This window comes from Periplaneta americana, chromosome 2, assembly GCF_040183065.1.
Source record: "Periplaneta americana isolate PAMFEO1 chromosome 2, P.americana_PAMFEO1_priV1, whole genome shotgun sequence".
Lineage (NCBI taxonomy): Eukaryota > Metazoa > Arthropoda > Insecta > Blattodea > Blattidae > Periplaneta > Periplaneta americana.
The window spans coordinates 199568619-199583359 of record NC_091118.1 but is presented as its reverse complement, the minus strand read 5'-3'; the positions used below and the strand labels follow the sequence as shown (position 1 = coordinate 199583359).

Here is a 14741-nt window from a genome sequence, read left to right as displayed (position 1 = left end):
TAAAAGAGAAAGAATTTACAAATATTTAAACACAAGAAGTATTAAAAAATTATAAAAGTTACAAATATTTTTTGACACAAAAAGTATCCGTATTTCTTAAATTACTGTACATACAATGAAACATTAAAAAGAAACTCTACATACGTGAGTACGTCATACAACATATTACATATTACTACTGTTTGGCCAAGCATCTGCATAGAATTGGAATATATCAGTCCCCTAACTGTCCATTGTGCAACTCAAATCAAGAAATGGGTCCAGAACACTTCAAAATCTGTGCTTCAGTGGCTGACCATGACAATATCTTTGAAAAATTATGAAGTGCAAGAGGTCAAATGACTTTATTGTCAAACGCCTGGCATTAGAAAACAACAACAACATATTACACAGACGTTTGGAGTAAAGAGAAATAGTTTTGTCACTGAATAAATAATTTCTAAATTTCTTGGATAATTGATGATCCTGATATTTGGTATTCGGATAAATGGAGTTCTGTTTTAGCATTAATTTTCTTCGTTTCTGTTCTTTTTTACTTCTATTTTTTTCATACTTTTCTTGCTTTTTCTTCCTTTGTTTTATTTCTTACTTTCTTTCCTTTCTTGTGACTCTTTCTGTCTTTCTTTCCTGCCTCTTTTTTTCAATAAACATAGTAAAGCAACTTGTGTAATTATTTGATATGTATTATCTGTTAACAGTGTGACGATTTTCCTGTGAATGAGAAAGTGGCACTCCAACTTGCTGGCTTACAAGCACAAGTAGCCCTCGGGGAGCCCAAGGACAGTAATCGACTGGAGTACTATTCTGACGTGGACACTTACCTACCTCAGCGAATTTCTCGGTCTCGCACTGAAGAACAGTGGGTATGTAAACATTAATATATGTGTAAAGGAAACTCTGTTTGAACAGAAATTTTTATCAGTTTATATAAATTGTAGTCATTTCATGCATAAGATACTCAATTTTTTTCTTTCCAATGAAATTTTCATACTGCATTATTACATGAAAAATGTTATGTGTAAGGTAAATTAATTTATTCTCCTGAGTCCTGAGAGTATAATATACTATACTATACTTCATACTGATGTTCACACTTGCAGGTACCTATAATTGCACAGGCACATCGGCAGTATGGCGCTGGTCGATCTGAACTGACTGCCAAAGTTCTGTACCTCTCATGTGTGATGCAGTATCCTCTATATGGAACAACTATGTTCCAAGTAACTTACCGTGGTTACTGGTCATATGGTGAGTAACACACAACTGTGCAGTACAGTTTTATATAAACTATTAATACCGGTACTATTTTTAGGTAATCTAAGTTTTAAGTATACTCTTAAAATAACATTTAAATAATTGTAGAATCCTATATTACGTAATTTAGTAGAATCACACAGATTTTATTAAACCATTTTATTACTATATTCCCGAAGATAATCATACTGTAATTCGTATCAAATTCCAGTTGGTAGTGCAAATTATTATATCATTGTGACATGTTTTATTACTTATATCCATAGGCGCCGACCTCTTTGAAATATTGGGGGGGGGGGGGGGGAGCAGGACTCTGCACGAAGTCCGAGAAAACTTTAATTGCTGTTTCTCAAAAATTTCCTTATTACATATCACACAGAAAACAACATCTGGCTTTTTATATAATATCCATGGAAATTGCTTAACTCAAGATGGTTGAAAACTATGGCCCTTATGCACTACCTTTTTCCTTTAACTGTTTTACTCACCCTTCATTGATCCTTGCAACGATGATGAACATGAGATATTAGTTTCACTGACACTAGTACAACCCAATTAATTATTCTGTTCCCGTTCGTTAAGCTTACTTTTGACATATATTATTTTAATGTACCGAAGTACATATGATATTTCCATGCAGATATTCTGCGTCATCATACGATGAAAGAGTAATGGAACGGAGAAAAATTCTCTCCGGCACCGGGATTTGAACCCGGGTTTTCAGCTCTACGTGCTGATGCTTTATCCACTAAGCCACACTGGATTCCACCCTGGCGTCGGACAGAATCGTCTCAGATTAAGTTCCAACTCTCGGGTTCCCTCTAGTGGTCGCCCTCTGCACGATTCTGTCTGACGCCAGGGTGGAATCCAGTGTGGCTTAGTGGATAAAGCATCAGCACGTAGAGCTGAAAACCCGGGTTCAAATCCCGGCGCTGGAGAGAATTTTTCTCCGTTCCATTACTCTTTCATCGTATGATGACGCAGAATATCTGCATGGAAATATCATATGTACTTCGGTACATTAAAATAATATATGATATGCGTAAATCACTTCGTGATTTAAGATGGCGCTTATTCCGTCGGATCCCGGCCAACTAGTCACTCACAACGAGTGCACCTCAGCACATGTGTGGACTTCGGTCCTATGTTCATAGACATCTATGACGTAGTGCAGAGGGCGGCCACTAGAGGGAACCCAAGAGTTGGAACTTAATCTGAGACGATTCTGTCCAATGCCGGGGTTGAATCCGGTGTGGCTTAGTGGATAAAGCATCAGTGCGTAGAGCTGAAAACCCGGGTTCAAAACCTGGCGCCGGAGAGAATTTTTCTCCGATCCATTAGTCTATCATCATATTACTTTTGACAGTTTTCTTTATTAAGAATTTATCCATTATCTATCACAATCACTGATCACTTAACTAGCACAAACTAGCAACGACGATCATCACAAGAAACAATCACCAAAATTTAATGTTGGTAAAGGTTACCTTTGAATTTCGTAAGAAATTTAATTCTTTACGAAAAGTTGAACATTAATAATAATTTGTTGACTAATATCACGCAAAAATACAATCGAATACACTGTTAATTTGAACTATTAACTCCGTATTATTTATGCTTGGTAATACTTATGGTCGTTACTGTTAGATTGCAATAGTTGACAGATTTTAATTGGACTGAAAAAATGTAGATCATAGACAAAAAAGTGGAGTCACGGTTATATCATGTGTGAGGATTCACCGATCTCAAATGCAGAAGTAGAGAAAAGGAGAGGGCATTGTGAATTGCGTCACTAACATGGTCGTTGCAACAGCTGACCACCCCTCTACAGATTTGAAATAACCATTTTTCGCATATGTTCTTGTTCATCTTTCAAAGAAATTAATTATTTTTATTTACTTAAGAAATCTTTCTTAAATTATTTGGAGGGATGAGGTCCCACTATTAATTTTGTTGAGGGAATGACGCCCCTGGCTTTATAAGTTGAGGGGGGCAGAAAGTTTCTTACATCCCCTAAAGTCGGCGCCTATGCTTTAAGCTTAAATTGGAATGCATAACGTAAATGTATAATATTAAATATTGATTTCTTAATAATATTTAATTGAAAATCAAATTATTATTCAAATTACTATCTTTTTTGATGATATATCAGTTAAATATTTCAATATAAACTTCTAATATTTTATAATTTATATAAACTTCTCAGACTTAATTAATATCAAACATAGTGGCTGAAAGACTATCTGATTATTGTCTCATGCTAAGTGAATTTTAAACAACTTTTAACTTTAAGGAATGAAGTAAAATTGTTAATTTATTGAGCATTCTTGTAATTCAATGGTTAAATCTAATTTAAATCAAAATTGTATTTAAAATTTGAAATACAAATCATAAGAATGATATTTACTTTTTATAATAGTTAGAAAATGGCTGCAATTGATGCAGATTTTAGGACTAGTTGTAATTATTTCAGCCTTTAGAGTTTAGATTATAGTGCTTGATTAGCATCCTGCACTGCTTACCAAAAGTAATATCCATTTATGCTTCGGCAATTTATTAATGCTATATTACCTTAACTATAATAATAACTTTCTTGCATACTTTATACTTATTTTTAATATATTGTTGCCATCTTGCTTTTCTGTTATTAAGATTCTTTTCTTCTGCAAAAAAGTGTATATTGAATGTTTTCATAAAAATGTACATAGTGATTTCTCATACTTAGTTGGCATTTTCTTCTTTTCATTTACTCAAATTCTTTCGTCCTTTTATGTAACCAAACCTGTGGTGGTTCTTGTTAAATTCTTTATGCTGATTCTTAATACAGTGTCATTTTTAAGTACCACAACGAGCTAATATACTGACAGCACCACATGCTGTGCTTGCTACACGTGATGTTAAAACTTGCGGTAGGCAGGCAAGGTTGGATTTTTAATAATATATTAGCAGCAGCACCCAGCCATTTCGTAGCAGCCAATAACTGACACTTCCTTAAGAAGTTGGAATTTACACACAGGAATTCCTGAGGACTTTTAAGAGAAATTTCTCTCCTGATATTGTTTTTCAGTTCCCTTGAAGTATGAAGATTGTAGTTATGTACTGGTACATTGTTATTTAAATTTTTGGACATTTAAAAAATCGCATGTCGTGGCTTTGAGAGAGTGAGCAGGCTATATTTTTTATCGTGTTGATAAATCTTCCCCAAACATTGTATTGCATTTATTGCTACATAGTGTCGTACTGTAATACAAAATGAATATACAGTAAAATAGCACACACCCATCTAAGCAAGCTCGTGCTCGGGTCAGTTCCTATAAATAATCATAATCATAATCATAATCATTTATTGCATCCACTGATCATATACATGATATGGGACATGTCATGTTTACAAACTAATAATTAATTACATAATGTACATACGAGTAATAACTATAATGAAATGCAACACAAATACAAATATACAAAACTTGGAACTTGATTGAAGAAAACTACAGGTCGTCGATTTCGGCTATAAGTCCCGTTTGTAGTATGTCTTGAAGTCAGGAGTCAATTTCAACCATCACGTCCTTCATGAGAAGACATCCTTCTCGAAGTCAGGATCTGGAAAAGAGGAAGTAAAATTTTTTGAAATAAGGCGTTCTTTCTCTATTCAGTTATGACGAATTTTCAATAAATTCGTTCATACTGTAAAAGCAGTTTTTGATTAAAATTTTATAAAGAGCTTTCTTAAATTTCTGATGTGCAGATATTTCTTTAAGATAATTTGATAGGCTATTGTACATAAGAAGACCAGCATGAATGGAACTGTTTTTATATAGAGTTGTGTTAAAACTTTCAATAAAAATATTATCTTTATTTCTTGTATTGTACTGATGTGAGTCTGAATTTGTAGGAAAGTTATGCAAATTATATTTGATAAAATGTAAGGTTTCATAAATATAAATACAGGATAATGGTAAGATGTGTAATTTTTTTAAGAATGGTCTGCAGCTGGTAGTTTGAGGCACTTGAACTATGGCTCTAATTGCTCTCTTTTGTAGTTTAAATATTTGGATTGCATTAGGTGAATTACCCCAAAAGATTATACCATACGTTAAGATAGAGTGAAAGTATGCAAAGTACAATGTGCGAGCAGATTCAATAGATGATGCTCTTATTAGTAATAGCAAGGCGAAGCAAATTTTACTTAATTTCTTCCCTAGTTCCTGAAGGTGTACGGACCATTTTAAATGTTCATCTAGCCATACCAAGAAATTTTGTAAAAATTCGTTCCAGCATCGGCAATTTTGTATTGCTAGCATCATGTTCTGAATTTACAGCATTAATTAGAAGATCCCTATGTTTAAGAATAAAGATGACTGAAGCTAGAGTCTATGTTCATAGTCATTTGTGTAGGTATCCTGCTGACATACTATTCTGAGGTGTGCAGATTGAGAATGGTTATTGATTAAATGGAAACCAGTTGAGAAGAATCAGTCTCTGTTTCAAAGCTTAAAAATGGCACTGTACTGTGTTGACCATAACCCTGCTTTGTTATAATCAGATTATTTCTTATTTTGTGTATTACAGCAAAGAGTGTGTTGGATGTTGTTCCTGCTTAAACCTGGATGCATGCACTCTTGGGCCCTGTTCTGTGACCTTTCAGATTATATGGTAGCGGAGAGAGAGTTGATAAGTTTTTGCTGACCACAGAAAATATGACAATTTTTTTAATATCCACGTATTTTTTAATTTAATTGTCTTTTAACTCAATACATTTGTTAACACAATCGAGGTTTTTATCACACTCCTCTAATTTGCGGAAGTTTTCCTTTACTGGAACCAGTCATTTATTGCTACCCTCACAATCATAATTATTACACTCGAACTTCTTTTCAAATCCTCCTTGAGGTTTGAAAATAAATAACACAATGTCACTTGAATTACAAACACTTTGTTAAAAGATGATTCCTTTGTCCAGCTTCCTTCGTTTCTTGAGCCTCAGTAATTCTCATAGTGGCCTTAGATAATTAGAATAAAATTCAGCATTGATAGCGACACCATGTTCCTGAAAATAAACTACAATAATTCCTTTCACAGTCGAAAAAAAAAACTGAAGCTCAACTTTCAGATAATTTCTACATTAAAAATATTTTTGGGATAGGAAATGAGAGATGTCTCTAGTACGAGGCGCATCCAGAAAGTAAGTTTCCCGATTTTTTCCCCTTGAAAGTAAACGTAATTAGCCGTGTCAATTGTGCATGTGTAACAGATCTATGATGTATCAATCATATGCCAGCCGGACAGGTCCCGCCTGGTGCCAGTAGCATGGCAGCAGTGTCCGAAATGGAAGCTCTTATTCCTTCTCCCGCCGCCTGCGAGGTTCGGTTGGTGATAAAGTTCTTTAATGCACAAAGCATTGCGCCAATTGAAATTCATCGGCAGCTCTGTCAGGTCTATGGGCCGAACATCATGAGTAAGCAGATGGTGCGTCGCTGGTGTAGACAGTTTTCCGAAGGTCATCAAAGTGTCCATGATGAAGAGCGCAGTGGGCGACCGTCCCTCATCAATGATGATCGTGTTGAGCTGGTGCAGCAGTGCACCATGGAGAACCGTTGCTTCATGATTATGGAGCTGAGCAGCCATTTTCCGCAGATATCGCGATCCTTGTTGCATGAGATTGTCACTAAGCACCTGCTGTTCAAAAAAGTGTGTGCCAGGTGGGTGCCAAAAAACCTGACACCCAAACACAAAATTCAATGTTTAGGAGCAGCACTGACATTTCTGCAACGGCATCACGATGACGGCGACGAGTTCCTCGACAGGATCGTCACGGGTGATGAGACTTGGATTTCGCACTTCACCCCGGAAACCAAGCAGCAGTCAATGCATTGGCGGCATAGTGGATCTCCGGTCAGGACGAAATTCAAACAGATGCTGTCGGTACAGAAAGTGATGTGCACGGTGTTCTGGGACAGGAAGGGCATTTTGCTCATTGACTTCCTTCCAAGAGGTGAAACAGTGAACGCTGACCGTTACTGTGAAACACTGGGAAAATTGCGATGTGCCATTCAAAACAAGAGGCGTGGAATGCTTACTGCAGGTGTTGTGCTCCTCCATGACAATGCTCGTCCACATACGGCTCGGCGCACAGCAGCTGTTTTGACGGAATTTGGCTGGGGTTGTTTGATCATCCACCCTACAGTCCTGATCTTGCTCCCAGCGATTTTCACGTTTTCTTGCACCTCAAGAAATTCCTGTCCTCCAGTGAGCGTTTTGGCAATGACGAAGAGCTGAAGACGTCTGTCATACGCTGGTTCAATTCACAGGTGGCAGAGTTCTACGACAGAGGGATACAAAAGTTGATCCTACGATACGACAAGTGTCTCAATTCTGATGGTGGCTATGTTGAAAAATAGCTGAATCATTGCTGTACCTGTTGCCAATAAATGTTTTCCTGAAAGTGTGTGTTCTTTTTTTTTTTTAAATAGGGAAACTTACTTTCTGGATGCGCCTCGTATTTTGATTGATTTCTTGTATCAAGGTAGGGTTGCCAGGTTTTCAAACTGAAAATAAGGGAGATTTTGGAAATTATGCCAAAAACACTATTAATAATTACCACTTGCTTTATATTTATTCAGAAACTTTACAGTGGAATTAATTAAATATTTTTAAGTACAAGCTAAAATGACAACACACTTTTTTTCCCCCAAATTTTGCGCATTAATTCCTTTGTTCTTACATTCACAAACATTACCAGCAAGATTAATTTTAAAATTCAAAATTTCTCTGATACTACAGAGTATATCATACATTTCATCTTCATTTAAATGAAAATAAATAAATACAATTTTATGAAATATGCGGGAAAAACATTACCGGTATGAAATATGTGAGACAGGAGACTAGAGAAAATGTAGGTAAAATACGGGAGACCTGGCAAACTTATCTCAAGATCGAAATGATGAACTCAGGTTTCCAGCCATAGTAACACATCTCCTCAAAAATGTTGTTTTATCTTGTTTAAAACACTGGATAATCTCAAGGTAACACTTCACCATTTCTTGCTTCTGATCAGCATTCAATGCTTCTAAGAACCTACCTAGCATAGGATGATATAGGTATACAGACTTGAACATTTGTGTCAACAATTGGAAAAGATAACAAGACTGAAGAGACAATTGTTCATGTACCCTAATCCATTGTCATCTGTGGTGGGCTAAGAACGTATCAACCATTCCTTGTAGTGGATATCAATGTGACATACACAGTTAACCTTTCTTAATTTGTCTCTTTTTTGCCATTTCTTGTCTTGTCACACTCTGACATGGAGCAATGTTTCTCAAACACTAGTCTAGGATCCTAATGCATGGGAGAAAGGAAGAAGAAATGATATGTAATCAATTTAACTTTTTTCTTTCATGTAAGAAAGATTTCAATTAATATTACACAAGTAGTATAGTGCAGTGGCGGCCGGTGAGGCATTCTGGTGGTGGTGCCAAAAATGAAAAAAGGTTTTACGCAAATTACCCTAGTGAAACTGATAATCGCAGGCCATGTTTACATTATGTTAAATAAAACACATTAATTAAACCAGCTATTTTACTAGGTGTATAGTTAATAATGCATCTAGTAACAATTACAATAACATTTCCGAAACTAATAACGAAATTTACAGATACAGATAATGCAAAACTTTCACAGTATTGTTAGTCAAATACTAATAAAATTACTGGCAAAAACACACGAGATAAACAGTGATATAAATAATAAACGAGCACGTTTGCATTTTATTTAACAGGCTGATGAATCCAAGGCAGTGGCCTGAATAACACATGTTCATGTCCTGCACAGATCTCATGTATCGTTAACAAAAGCATCAATACTATAGCAACAGTGTAGCGATATTTAGTTGCCGCAAAATAAAACAAATATTACATAACATTAATAAACAGTGTTACATAATATGAAAAAAAATATTTATCTTTCTAAAAAGAACCATGACTATCTGTGCATTCAATATAGTTAAATGGATAATACTTTACACATTCAAATCCAAGTTATGTGCATTAGTTTTGAATTGGCAACATTGCATTAACATTTGGCGCGGAACTTTAACTTGTGTTTTGATGCACTGCGGTTGATGGTTCCCTTCCTAACGTCTCCAACAACCCTGCCATCTAGCGAAATTTCTGCATTACTGTGCTCTAGCGGGCGGAATATTAACTACTGAGTCAAACTGAATTCGGCTCAAAATCTGCCATAAGAAACGTATATAAACTAGAATCGATAGCCTTTTGTATAGTGTTATATGGACGTAAGCAGTGCCACACAGAAGTGGCTCCAAAGTTCGGAAAAACGCTGCAAGAGTGCGTCCCGATCTGTGTGCGCGCTCGTTCAGATGAAATACGAATAAAAGTGTAGAAATAAACTATTACAACTGCTTTTTAGGATATTATTTTTTGTTTCTTTCATTGGCGGTGCCATGGCACACTGGCACTACCCCAAAAGCTGCCCCTGGTATAGTGGGCTTCACGTAAGATATTAAAATGTATGTAATTATTTACTTTGGCGATACCATTCATATCCACTAATTCTCTACTTCTTTCTGTGTGATTTCCATCCAGCTATGCTTTAGACTACCCCTCACTCTCCAGAATTTAGGTTCCGTTAGATTAGGTTAGGTTAGCACTTAATGGCATTCTACACACGACAATCTCAAAATCGTCTTACTTCTCTAGCCAACAATGTTTTTACATATTCATTGTACATAAACACCCATTGCAGAGTATATTATCATTATGTACCGTAACTAAACACTTTAACGATTAAACACATGTAATAGAGTTTAATGACCTTTAAATACGTAATACAAAACACACACTTAAAAGAAAGGGCAGCTTAGTGACCTCTCAAGATGATTATGGAACACAAAAAACTCTCAATGTGCTCTAATAGTCTCACTTTCATGGACAACATTCTTGAGAGTATAGCTCTGGTTGGGAACTGTTGACAGGGAGTTATTAAGGAAATAATGACATTATTGTGTAATATACGTATGAATGCCCATGTTTTTTAATGTTGTGTTACTGTCACTAAGGCTGTTATGTTACTTCCCTAACAATTATTATTAACACTTCTGTTTTCTACTAATGTTACTGCTCCTGTTACTGCTACTGGCACTGTTGATGCTGTTACTACCATTTTATTTTTCCCGGTATTATTATTATTATTATTATTATTATTATTATTATTATTATTATTATTATTATTATTATTATTATTTTCTTCTTTCTAATATCCATTATAGCTTGCTTAACGAGTTTTTCTGTGTCGCTTTTATATGAATGAATGAATTTTTTTCCTACGATTTTTTATTATGTTAAAGTCTTTCATAGGTAATAGGAATTAAACATTTGCAGTAGTTTATACAACTACACTAAAATTGAAATATAATAAATAAAATTATATACCAGTACTTCAATTCTAGTTAAAATATTATTCTTAAACTTTTCACTCATATGAGAATAGATGAACTGGATGTCCTTTAAGGATACAGTTATCGTATGTTTAAACTCAGTAAAATAATTTATTGGAAAATTATGTTACATTTTCTGTTTCAAGTGGTGTTTATTTCTCTCTTAACCCATTTAAATAAATTATTATATATTTCTCTACTCTACAATTGACTGATTTTCGGAAAAGTTCTTAGTAATCTTCATAGATACCCTATTATTGGGAATCTTGTGAATGTAATTTTATTCTACAGTGATTTTTTAGGCGCATGACTACATGAACATAGACGATACTCTGAATTTTTGTTTTAAACTGTCTTCATAAAAGTTTTCTTTCATAATCAAATATACCTAATTATTAATTTTGAAGACAATAACGTTCAATTGCACAAAACGACTATTTTCTCTTTCTTTCGAATTTACTAGTATCTTCATAATTTCATAATCTATGGAATTATATCGAGGTAATTGTTGCTTTCAGGAAGTTGAAGTATTTTATATGAGTCTCAATTTTCAGGCATTGTCCTTGTTATAGAATAATGGATTACCAGTATTTGGACATATTCTCTTATTTTTATTACTAAATAGACAATGATTGTCTAAAATATAATATGTCATTTCAAGAGTTGAATCTAGCTGCGTGAACATACTGTGTAGAAGTCCTTGTAAAAGTCCTGTCATTTGAGCAATATTTCTATGTTGGGAGTTGATGTGATCATTGTGTGTGTTATTTTCCAAAGACTATTTCAGCCAACTCAAAGGGAGGCTTTCTAATTTATGTTCTTAGACAGCACTCTACTCATTGTCCTCGGTAGTATAGTGGTTATCGTGTTTGCCTCTGGCCCCAAAGTACACGGATTCAGTTCTGGACGAAGATGTTAGATTTCTAGATGAAAAATTTCTAAATGTGGCATGCATATGTTCAGGTAAAACTGTTAGCACCATGTACTAGAGTTACTCCATTTAAAAGACCCCTTTTTTTTTTAAAGAATAAAGATGACTGAAGCAATATCCTATGACCATAGTCAACTGTAAAGCTATCTTGCTGACATAGAAATGAAAAAAATTCTTCTACAATAAATCTGTTGAGAGATACACATGACTTTTATTGGTAGTTGTTATGTCGGACACATTATATTTTTTATACATTTGTAGTTTTCTGCCCAAAGACAGATCCTTCACTGCAAACCCAGCATTCTCCAATCTTTCCTATTTTCTGCTTTCCTCTTTGTCTCCTCATATGATTCATATATCTTAAGGTCATCTATCATCAGATATCTTCTTTTGCCCCGAACTTTTCTTCCATTCACAATTCCCGCCAGTGCATTTTTCAGTAGGCACTTTCTTCTCAGCCAGTGATCGAACCAATTCTTTTTTCTTTTTCTGATCAGTTTCAGCATCATTCTTTCTTCACCCATTCTCTCCTAGAACAGCTACATTTCTTATTTTCTGTCCATTTCACATGCTCCTTTCTTCTTCATATCCACATTTCAAATGCTTCTAGTCATTTCTCTTCACTTCGTTGGAATGTCCATACTTCTGAACCATACAATGCCACACTCCACACAAAGCACTTCACTAGTCTCTTCCTTAGTTCTTTTCCAAATACCCGGAGAAAATGCTCCTTTTTCTATTAAAAGCTTCATTTGTTATTTTTATTTTCCTTTTGATTTCTGGCAACAGCTCATGTTATTATTTACAGTACACTGCAAGTATTTGAAGCTGTTAACTTTTCTACTGTCTCATTTCGAATTCACATGTTTACCTTCTTTATTTTTGTTTCAGTAAAAATGGTTTTTTGTTTTCTTTTAATTTATCTTCCTCCCATACTGCTTACAGCTGTCATTTAGGTCCAGTAGCATGTCTGTTGTATGATCTCCTTTTTTGCTAACAACGCCATATCATCAGCAAATCTCATGCACTCTATTCGTATTGTTTGCATTTATCTTCATCCCATACTGCTTACAGCTGCCATTTAGGTCTGGTAACATATTCATTGTATCGTCTCCTTTTCTGCTAACAGCATCATATCATCAGCAAATCTTGTGCATTTTATTCGTCTTATTTGCATTTATCTGCATCCCATACTGCTTACACTGTCATTTAGGTCTGGTAACATATCTGCTGTATCATCTCCTTTTCTGCTAACAACACTGTATCATCAGAAAACCTTATGCAATTTATTCTTCTTCCTACTGTCACCCCGCCCATGTTCTGAAAACTGTTCTTCACTAAATTCTCCAAGTAGATGTTGAACAGGTATTTTCCATAGACAGTTGCTATTGCATCGACTTTATTGTGACTTTTAATTCAACACAATAATGTTGCTTTTATTCACAACAGTAACGACTTTCTATAACTGAATTTAAACACTCCCGTCAATCAACAATGGGTATTTCACTCCACACAGCAACACAATATTCGTTATTGCACTCCACAGACGACAACGACAATTCACTTGGATTATTGAGAACAACAATGTACTGCTAATCTCAACTAATGTTCACAAAGCACTATTTACAAAACAAAACTGTCAGTTCTCAGTTCACAGTTCGTTGCCTTAGCTAGTTCTTCTAGCTCATTCACTCAAGTTCACAGTATATCGAACTCAAGACTTCCAGAGACAGTCCACTGCACTCGAACTCAAGACTTCCGGATATGTCGCACTGGCCTGGTCGCTGTCACAGTTGCAGTCCTCCTCAAGTTGAACCCAGGTCTCGAAAGCTAGCTTCCTTGACGTTCACTGCTGCTTCACAAGACTGACTCTCTGTTCTAAACTGAACTGGCTTTGGCCTTCTTCGCGTCTTATATTTATTACTAAATTACACGTTCTCGTCTTTTCGATTTCTGGACATTTCGTTACAACAATCGGCTCGCGTAGAGCTGAGACGAGATGTTATGGCACCAACATGCGCGAAGTTTTAAATTGCCGGCCAGCAGGGTACAGGAGTGGAAGTTGTTTGGGTTACGGTTCTCAAGCTCAGAGCAGCAGGCATATGCGTTTCATCTCTTTCAAAAAACATTCGTCTTATCTGAGTATCACCACTTTCCTATTCAAGAGTCCAAAGGTACCTAATGAAATTACGCCCGCTATTCCATCTTTATTTCTTATTCTCCGTCCGAATCAGACGACTGATCTGTGCTGGAATCAGATGTCCCTAAGTTTATGGAAAAGTTCTCCAAAATACTGTCCATCACGTGCTCTCTTTCAATGTAATTGTTCTCTACTTTCTTCGCATAATCATACACTGATATCCATTTTTGGAAGAAGCGATTGCAGAGTCGGCCTCTGCTTATGCATAGCGTAGAAATTATAGATGAGTCTTCTTAGGACTTCCTCATCAAAACTGTCTACCGCTGCAACAATCTTCTTCTTCGGCTGTGATTTTTCCGGACTGGAGAAAGAATCTGCTGTTCCTGCCTCAATATTTTTCCCTTCTTTCCTGATTCTTGCCAAGGTTCGCTTTGAAATACCAGTGGCAGCCAGTACTCTTGCACACACGCTTTTCAATGGAATTAGTATTCCATTTACAGCCTCTTTTTACATGAATTTCCATACATTGTATGCTATTTCATTTCCTTGACTATGAACTACTCTATGATTTCACCCTTAGACAATGCCATAATGAGAGAGGTCAGAAGAACAATGTTTTCAGTATTAGCAATAGCGGTAGTAGCAGAACGATCTGAACACTCAGAATGCTAGTAACCAACTAACCCAACATCCCTCCAGTTTAGTTTGAGGGCAAGTCCAAGCAAACGAACTAAAATGCGTCCCTCGCGCCGGTGCCATAACTTCTCGTCCGGGCTCTAGCTTTTCGAAACTTCCAGCTTCCCCCTCTTACGTCCATCCCCTCCAGTTCGCGCGGCCGCGCCGCGCCACAATGCTGGTCGACTTGCGTCTTTCCCTCTCTCTGCCGCCTCGCGGAGATCACCTCGTCTCTCGCACCCCAGCCTTCTGTGGGATGCTTTCGATTCTCGACGCGGCTG

General features: G+C 36.0%; 1 protein-coding gene across 2 annotated transcripts in view; it reads left to right on the top strand.

Moving 5' to 3' along the window:
* The window catches only part of Myo81F (Myosin 81F), a 337994-nt gene that overhangs the window by 283790 nt on the left and 39463 nt on the right, over positions 1 to 14741 (top strand). For both annotated transcript variants that reach the window (XM_069819364.1, XM_069819362.1), the window contains exons 24-25: positions 699 to 863; positions 1101 to 1248. In XM_069819364.1, the coding sequence (XP_069675465.1) occupies positions 699 to 863; positions 1101 to 1248 (313 nt within the window). The remainder of the gene's footprint in view (positions 1 to 698; positions 864 to 1100; positions 1249 to 14741) is intronic.